The sequence below is a fragment of the Branchiostoma belcheri genome, unplaced genomic scaffold, assembly GCF_001625305.1.
Source record: "Branchiostoma belcheri isolate BF01 breed outbred unplaced genomic scaffold, Haploidv18h27 scaffold85, whole genome shotgun sequence".
NCBI lineage: Eukaryota > Metazoa > Chordata > Leptocardii > Amphioxiformes > Branchiostomatidae > Branchiostoma > Branchiostoma belcheri.
In genome coordinates this window covers 801,836-811,067 of record NW_017804520.1, presented here as the reverse complement: position 1 = coordinate 811,067, position 9,232 = coordinate 801,836, and the positions used below count along the sequence as shown (strand labels likewise).

Below are 9,232 nucleotides of genomic sequence, written 5' to 3'. Positions count from 1 at the left end.
TTGAGAGAACGGGAGGATTTCCCTCAGATTTCCCCAAAAATGTCGTCTGGAGAAAGCTATGCCGACTTCTTGAACAACAGGATCAGAAGTTACAAGCATAAAGGCCGTGATGCTGAGGTAAGTTGTAGATCTTAGCCTGAAATGGGTCGTTGTTGTCGAGGGAGAAATGTCCAGACAGTCATGACGCCGTGTTTTGGCTTGGAGACAACCTATCATTCAATTCCCCGCACATCTTTCGTGGTTTGCTGCCGAAATCGTCCGATTTCCTGTCCATAGATATGATTAAAATGATCCTGATGTCACGACTGTGTTTGTTGCTATACATCTAGGTTAGTTACACTCCAGAAATCGTCGGCAGACGACGTAATTTTTTTCGTCTGTCTTCCGATCACTTCACTTCAAAAATGGCGCCCGGCCCGACTTGTATGTTGAGCGAGCAACACATGCGACAAATTTACGCGTTTTTAACGAACAGATCAGCTCCAAAGACCGTAAAATCACACCACCAACATGACCTCCGATATCTACACACTTTGTTTAGTTACACCCAGAAGGTTTTGATGGTGAAAATAAGGCGAAAACGACCGGAAAACGCGAGAAAAATTGCGGTATTTGGTTATACTGGGACGTTGCCAACCAAAATGGCTGGACTATGCAGGTTGGGGAGGGGGGCAGTCGTCCAACATCATATGATTGGTTTAAGTTATCGTGTTGTAAACAAAACTCTTTTAAATTCTGTACAGGCTATGAGAAGACAGCGGAATGAGGTTACAGTGGAACTGAGAAAGGTAACCATTCTTTTTTTGTTTCCAAAAATTAAAGTATTATGTATTATGTAAACATACCAACAGAATCAACATGATTCTACAGAACTGCACGTGTGTACTGTATCAAAAAATCACTTTGTTAGTAACAGAAGTAAAAGAGATTAAAGGTATAACTTAATGCGATCACGAAGAATAATTTTAATTCTTTCTATTGTACTACTACTGTACTACAGAATTGTTTAATCCTTGAAATTAAAACCAACAAAACTGCCTTTTTTCCTCTTCTACTAGGAAATAAAATAAATAAATTAACAGTATGTGGCAAAGTAGAAAACCTTAGAAACCCCAGAATTGGAAGAATGTAAGAATATGAGCTATTTCCAATTCAGTAATTGAATGAAAGTTTGAAACATACTAGTAGTAGTATTTTCCCAAAGTTGAGGTTTAACTGTTCATGTACACAGTTTCATTTCTACAAGTAGTTCAACTATGTGTAGTTCAAATATTTTGAAACCCACGTGCAAAAGTTAATTCACCAATTCCCCTTTACAGAATAAAAGAGAAGAGCATCTGCTGAAGAGAAGAAATGTGCCAAGGATAGACAGTTCTGAGTCTGAAGAAGGTGACAAACCGGTGGTATGTATCTTTTGCTTAAAAATTGAATTATATGTGCCACAAAGTAAAAGTTGTCTTCGGCTTTCAGTGCCCCAGACAAATTTTCTTTTGTTTTCCTTGTGCATTGTAATTATAAAAAGGAAGAATTGGTTATGGAAATTAGTCTTTTTGCCAGGAATATGTTAATTTTGAAAATTAATGCGAAGAGGTTCGAGTACATGTATTTACACAAGGATGACCCACTCCTCAAATACAGTAATTATCTTCATATTTATCAACATCTGGATATGCTATGGTAAGTTCTCAAGTGTCGTCAAAGAATTGTGTTTATGTGGGTGTTCACCAATGCTGTGCTATCAGGGCTTCCGAGTACTTGCTTTTTTACCAGTCCATTGAACTGAATAATTGAAGAAGAACAAGATAATGTAATTAGTTTGTCGGCTGGGTACTTCTCAGTACTGGAGCTGAGTAGGACAAAGGTCACAGGTCAAAACATTGTTTTTCTAGTTAGGCCATGTTGATTTGATTATATGGATGACATCCTCCGGGAGCCCCAAAACTGATGCGCGCGTGCGAATAAAAAAAAGTTTTGCAAAAAAAAAAGTTGTTTTCATTATGAAATCTACGTGGTCATGAGGGTTGAACAAATGGGACAGAAGATGGTTTGGCGAATAATCTAATCTTCAAGTTCATTTCCTTACAATTTCGTCTTTTTTCGTTTGATTTTGGCATTCTACAACATTGGTATAGTTTTTACTTATTTTTTTGTAACTTACGGTATATTTTTGCTCATTTTGCAACTGTTCTGTACGATTTACAGTATGGTTGAAAACTTTTTTTTTTTTTGGAAACGGCCGGAAATTCATGCGCGCGCGGATGTCATCCATATAATCAAATCAACATGGCCTTATTGAGTCCCTGGAATGAGTTCATATAAATTGGGAATCTTTTTTTGGAAAACTTGGTCTATAATACAATGAAAACATCTTTTTTTTTGTATTTTTTTTTTACCTTTTGGAAAAACTTCTTGGGATTTCAGCATCACAGTCCATGGAAGAGGCAGAACCTTGCATGCAACATCCACAATTTGCATTTTAGTGCATGTATGCATGAACTGAGATTTGTAGCAAAAAAAGTGCTGACCTCATTAGTTTTGTTGAAATGATGCAGAAACACACAATCCAGAAAGTCATCCCCGCATTTTTCCAGTCTCTTTCAGTTTACTATTTACATCCCCGCTCTGATGGTGCATCTCATAATGAAAATGCATCCGGGGTAGGTGCAATTTAAACGGTGCAACTCTGCCAATGCTGCACGACATAGCTCTGCAATCAAAATGCACCTTTCAGAGCCTGAGCCACATGCATGCAGCTATCTTTAACCTTCTCCCTGCTGCCAACCTACTGTAAGCAATACAGACTGATGCCAAACGGCCACCTCAGCTGGGAGAAGGTTAAAATAACCTTGACTACATAAAATTCTTTTTTTTATCTGTTTGAAAAAAAAAAACTGTAAACTTTTCTTTCCACAAAGCCATTCTCCTTTTCAGCATTCCTACCCAGTAACCCTAGTAGGAGTTTGAAGCAGCTATTTTGCTAACACCTTCATGCAGCATCATGCCTGTGCAATAGATGTTCTTCATGTCCCACTTTGTGTGGTAGTTTGTACTGTATTAGAACATTTGCTTGTTGTCTGTGATTTGTGGAGGTATTGTAAGTGATGCAAGGCTAGCAGGGTTCTCTCTGGAAATTAGCAATGTGGTGCTATTATATAATATACATGTATATAATCTTGAAATCTTGAAATGTTATGGGTGGTTTACTTTTTGTGTTTTTTTGCGGTGACTTCTCACCTCTATTAAGTATACATGCATTGCTAGTTACATGTATAGTGTGTATGTATAGCGTATATTACTTAAATAGATTTTTTCCTTGATAACTTTCATTGTTTACAGGACAACCAGGATTCATCTTGTGGCCTTGTTGTGTAATATATGTGTATACAGTACTCTTTGTTAGGTTACCGTTTCTCTTGTTATTTTTTATTTTTTAAGTGTATGAAAATATTGTTTTAGCAAGTGAATTTTTGATTGTGTTACTCTTAACTACTGTTATTTCTTCTCTTAAGGGAGGAAGATTTCCTTTCTTGCACCATGATTACACATGCTTCATATCCTTTCCTTTGTGTATGGTTGGTTAATGACTCTTTCTCCCTTGTATTTCCACAGACAAACCAAACGTTGGCCGAGATCGTTCAGAATGCCACCAGCTCAGATGTGTCAGTCCAGCTGACGGCAGTGCAAGCTGCAAGGTCAGTGGGTTACTGTAATATTTGATATCGATATGGAATCATAAACAAGAACAAAGCTAAGATACTGAAGCTGTATCTATGCATACAGCTAACATGTTAAGTATTTTTAATAAACTAGAGATGAAAGTTCATTTGTGTTGATACAAGTCTTTATTTCATATATTTGATAAAATTTCACGAATTCCCCTACAGGAAACTGTTGTCCAGTGACCGCAATCCCCCAATTGATGACCTGATCAACTCTGGCATCCTACCCATCCTGGTCCACTGTCTCAACAACGAGAAGTAAGTACATGTATTCTCAACTAACTTATAAATTGCACACTCTGATTGTAAAGTAAAGGTCCCATAGTTGTTCGGGACAGTGCATTGTTATCCAGTGTTTAATTGGAAGATGAAGCTCGTCCCTCTCATTTTTTACCTCACCAACCAACGAACATCGAGTTAAGAAAGTCAATTTTCCCAAGGACAAAATGTTTAGCCAGGAAAGCCAGGAATTGAACCCATGACTTCAGTCATTGATGGCACCATAAATGCAGTTTCCCTAAAGATTACAGAAAAGAATCCCTCTATAACTATTTTGTTTCTTGTAGAATTTTGTATAAGATGTACCAGTAAGTAAGTCATTACATTGTACATGAATCTTATGATTTGATAACTGATGCTGTGTTTTGTGTCCCACAGTGCCTCCCTACAGTTTGAGGCTGCCTGGGCCCTCACCAACATTGCATCAGGGACTTCACAGCAGACACAGGCAGTAGTTAATGCCGGTGCTGTGCCCCTGTTTCTGGGACTGTTGGAGTCTCCCCATCAAAACGTGTGCGAGCAAGCAGTCTGGGCACTAGGCAATATCATTGGTGAGGAGTTGTACCTTTTGCTACAAGTTTCTCTATGAATGCTACCCTGTGATATGCCCCTTATGGATTGACGGCATTGTCAGTAAAATAAAACCTTCACAGTTGTTTGGCAACTTCGTAACATAAAATTCAACATGTCAGTGAAGGTTAGACATCCAGGTAATAAGAAACTCCAAAAAAACAGTTACTCAAGCAACTGGGTATGATTTTGGAAACGGTCAGATGCTTGAGGTTGCATCCACTACCTTTCGTTAGTGACACTGGTGAACTCTCAGAAAAAAAACAGGTTTATAAGTGCAAACAATGCTATTGCTATGGAAGTCTATTCTGTGCAGAACTGAAGTGAGCAGGTCATCAATACTGGCTAAGTAAGTAGTGGTGGCTGAGTTTTAATTTGTTGTTATTGAAGTGACAATTTTGTGTTCCGTTTACAGGTGATGGCCCCCAGTGTAGGGACTACGTCATCAACCAGGGCGTGGTCAAGCCGCTCCTGTCCTTCATCAACCCCACAATCCCCATCACCTTCCTGAGAAATGTCACCTGGGTCATCGTCAACCTGTGTAGGAACAAGGACCCCCCTCCCCACATAGAGACAATACAGGTATGTAGGAACAAGGGCCCCCCTCCCCACATAGAGACAATACAGGTATGTAAACAAGGACCCCCCTCCCCACATAGAGACAATACAGGTATGTAGGAACAAGGTCCTGCTGTAGGGCGGTTATGCCAGCTGTACAGATACAGATACAGATACAGATACAGACCACCCTCCCCACATAGACACATTACATGTAAGATGGAGAGTCTCTAAGTCAATGACTATTATCCAGACATAGACACAATACATGGAAAATAGACTGTAAAGGAAATTTTTATGTTATATGGTAGTGTAATCTTTTATGGTAGTTTTCTGTTTGCAGTCAAAATCATGACACCAAATATGTGTCTCCAATGTATTACTACTGTACAACGGAATTATTTCAACCACAGCCTAAAACTCTAGTGCCCCCCCCCCCTTTTACTGTGAAGTGAAGTACCCACGAAAATGAATGACTTAACTAAGCTCAAAATCTCTCTCTTTTTTTTTAGGAAATCCTTCCTGCGCTGAACGTCCTGATCCACCACACGGACATCAACATCCTGGTGGACACAGTATGGGCGCTGTCGTACCTGACCGACGGAGGGAACGAGCAGATACAGATGGTCATCGACTCCGGGGTCGTGCCCTTCCTCGTACCGCTGCTCAGCCATCAGGAGGTCAAAGTTCAGGTGAGGATGTGTCATGATTAGTTGGTTAGTAGGAATCTTTAGTGGTAAAACACAAATCTTTCTGGAGTCCTTTTTATGTTTACCGAAGGAAAATATGTTGTTTTTGATCTGTTTCTTCTTTTCTCCAAACCAATAAGGTCAATGACCTGAACCAGTCTATCACTATGGTAACTAGTGTTGAAAAAGTAGTAAGTGAGCCACAAAGTGAAAATTAGACCCAAGGAATTTTTACACCGAACTTGCATGTTTTTCCCCCCAGACTGCTGCGTTGAGAGCCGTAGGAAACATAGTGACAGGGACAGATGACCAGACCCAGGTGGTGCTGAACTGTGGCGTACTGGACCACTTCCCTGCCCTGCTCAACCACACCAAGGAGAAAATCAACAAGGTAAGGAGGAAAACTCACTGTGAAGTGCTTTCACACACACTTCAACAATCTGGTTCATAGTTAGTGAGCTATTTTGAGAACCTGTATCAAAACTACATAATGAAATACATTAACACTTCAAAGATGCTAATAGTAAGTCAAGCTTGAGCATGACAGCACTGTATATGTATCTTTTTGTTGTTCTTTCAATAAAAAACTTCGTGCAGTCTAACCAATGAGAATTGGAACCCAAATTGCTGTGTCAGTGAGCTTAAGTCTTTTTTTAATCCCTCTTTATTTGAGTTTTTCAAAGAAATAAACAAAAAAGGTCATGGCAAATTATAACAGACACATTGTAGTACCACAATACAATGCTTATCTTAGTCTTGAGTCTTGATGAGTACAATTGGAAAGGAAGCTGGAAATGATGAGTGTTGTTCCTAAGGGTACTCTGTCCTGTGTGTGATGATGTAAGCATGCGTGTGAAACAACCCTTGCCAACCACAAGCCTGGGTACAGGCGGTGCCTGACACAGGAGTGCATCTGAAGTTTGTCTTACAAACTAGTGATTACACAACAATCCGTTGGCTGTGTGAATGTGTGGGTGATTGAGTTAGAACTTGACGTTTGGCCTCAGCAAAAGTGAAGAAGCAAGATTTCATCAAAAGAAAACTTTTGTCATATACAAAATGTAGTGGTTAAATTTATGATAAGTGTCTGTTTTCTTCTTGTTCATAATTTAGATTTAGAAGTTGTGTGAGTGCTAAGTAATGGACAGTAGAGCCAATGTCGATTGAGTAAGTATCTGATCCAGCATGCCTTGACAATTGTCTAAAAGTACTACTACTACTACTAGAGAAATCACTTTTCAGCAAAAGTGAAGAGGCATATAGTGGTTAGAAGTATCAATTTTTATCTATCTGTGTGAATGATAAACAATGGACAGTAGAACCAATGCCGACGTAGTAAGTAATCTGATCCAGCATGCCTTGACAATTGCCTAAAAGTAATACTGATAGATACACAGAGGATACTTTTTACGTTTGTTATACTTGTTGTTAATGTCAGGATGCCATGTTCCCCATAGCTCCCAATTGAAGCTAAAAAGACAGGGCAATAATAAATTTTATGCAATATGTCTGCAATTTTCTGCATACCACTGCAACCCTTTCTACTAGCAAACAAGTCAGGTGAGCAACAAAGGCCGGGATTAAAACTCTTGACCCCCAGGTCCAGAGGCAGAGCATATGTTACTGTTTCCTAGGTGATTCTCTCACTTAGTCTCGGTTACAGCTTTTCAAAGAGCCCCGGGGTACATACATAACACACATAAAATACATACAAAACCAATGCAACCATATATACAAGACAAAAACAGGCATGTATGTAACATATATCATGACTGTGTTTGCCCTTATGTGTGTATAGGAGGCTGTCTGGTTCCTGTCCAACATCACAGCTGGTAACCAGCAGCAGGTACAGGCGGTGATCGAGGCAGGACTCATCCCCATGATCATCCACCACCTCAGCCGCGGGGACTTCCAGACACAGAAGGAAGCCGCTTGGGCCATCAGTAACCTCACCATCAGTGGGAGGAAGGATCAGGTAGGGAGGACAATCTTGAAATGTTCTCCATTACAAATTCATGGAACCACAGATATGCATTCCCAGTGCAATACTACTGTACTTCAGAATTGTAGAAAATCTCTTTTCCCCTTGTACTAGTATGAAATTAAGTCCCCTTAAAAATGAATGAACTTCTTCGGTATGGAAATACAGGGCCCAGAATATTTTTCTGCCTAGGTGACATTTATGATTACTTGAACCAAATAAATCATGCCAGCACTGCTTTACCATTATGGGGGGCTTTTCAAAGCTATGAATCAAACTGTAGCTGTTAGTAATAACTGTGCACCCTCACTTCCCCATGTACTTCAAGAACCAGAGGGTCATTCCTCCTTTTTGTGAAAATTTGTGCATAACCGTGCATTGTCTGACTTCCCCAGGTCCAGTACCTTGTGAACCAGAGGGTCATTCCTCCCTTCTGTGAACATTTGTGCATAACCGTGCATTGTTTGACTTCCCCAGGTCCAGTACCTTGTGAACCAGAGGGTCATTCCTCCCTTCTGTAACCTGCTGAGCGTGAAGGACACCCAGGTCATCCAGGTGGTCCTGGATGGGATCAACAACATCCTGAAGATGGCCGACAACGTGGAGGCCATCGAGACGCAGATTGAGGAGTGTCACGGCCTGGACAAGATCGAGGCTCTCCAGAACCACGAGAATGAAGACATCTACAAGCTGGCGTACGAGATCATCGACCAGTACTTCAGCGCAGATGTAAGTCTTGTGTCTGGTTTTCTCTAGCCTGGATGCAATCCTATTGTATACTGGGGTTCCCATAGTATTCAGATAGAATGGCACCCAGGCTAGGTTTTCTCGGAAATTTATGGTGCATTTTATCTTCTTCAGTTATTTGTATACTGGCATTCCCATAGTGTTCAGAAAGAATGGCACCCAGGCTAGGTTTTCTCAGAAATTCATGGTGCATTTTATCTTGTCTTCTTCAGTTTGTTTAGTATTTCCTTTAGGGATCCACTAACTCAAAATCTTGGTTAAGTGACCATATTGAAATTGAAATTGCTGAATGGGTCTTGCAAAGACCATCTCACATTGTCACCGACTTTGTAAGTTACTGGAATTAATCTACCACCTACCTCTAGCTGCTTCAAATATTGTATATTTTTCTAACTGCATATTTTTGTTTTTGTTCTAGATTGAAGAAGATCCTAACCTGGCTCCCCAGGCCTCCACTGAGGGCTTCCAGTTTGACGGTAACACCAACATACCGGCAGAAGGTTTCAAGTTCTAGGCTAACAGAATCCTTCCTTCAGAGATGCTCGCTGGCAAGTGTGATGATAACGAAGTAATCTTTGGCTACTGTGAAATATAACTGTAAGAAAACTGTCCAGGGTTTGAAACTAGGCCTGCCGGTGACATGGGTTTCGGTGCTCTTAGTCAAGGTGCTAGCAAAATTTTGCAGCCAT

General features: G+C 40.2%; 1 protein-coding gene across 3 annotated transcripts in view; it reads left to right on the top strand.

Moving 5' to 3' along the window:
• Positions 1-9,222, top strand: part of LOC109487032 (importin subunit alpha-3-like) — a 32,619-nt gene extending 23,397 nt beyond the window's left edge. Inside the window, exons 2-13 of one of the 3 annotated variants that reach the window (XM_019790968.1) lie at positions 1-117; positions 744-788; positions 1,320-1,403; positions 3,610-3,692; positions 3,885-3,977; positions 4,377-4,549; positions 4,984-5,150; positions 5,639-5,818; positions 6,078-6,206; positions 7,614-7,790; positions 8,274-8,525; positions 8,962-9,222. In XM_019790968.1, the coding sequence (XP_019646527.1) occupies positions 40-117; positions 744-788; positions 1,320-1,403; positions 3,610-3,692; positions 3,885-3,977; positions 4,377-4,549; positions 4,984-5,150; positions 5,639-5,818; positions 6,078-6,206; positions 7,614-7,790; positions 8,274-8,525; positions 8,962-9,057 (1,557 nt within the window). In that variant the 5' untranslated portion in view covers positions 1-39 and the 3' untranslated portion in view covers positions 9,058-9,222. The remainder of the gene's footprint in view (positions 118-743; positions 789-1,319; positions 1,404-3,609; positions 3,693-3,884; positions 3,978-4,376; positions 4,550-4,983; positions 5,151-5,638; positions 5,819-6,077; positions 6,207-7,613; positions 7,791-8,273; positions 8,526-8,961) is intronic. The other 2 variants (XM_019790969.1, XM_019790970.1) reach the window with 2 other exon arrangements.
• The last annotated feature ends 10 nt before the right edge of the window (positions 9,223-9,232 follow it).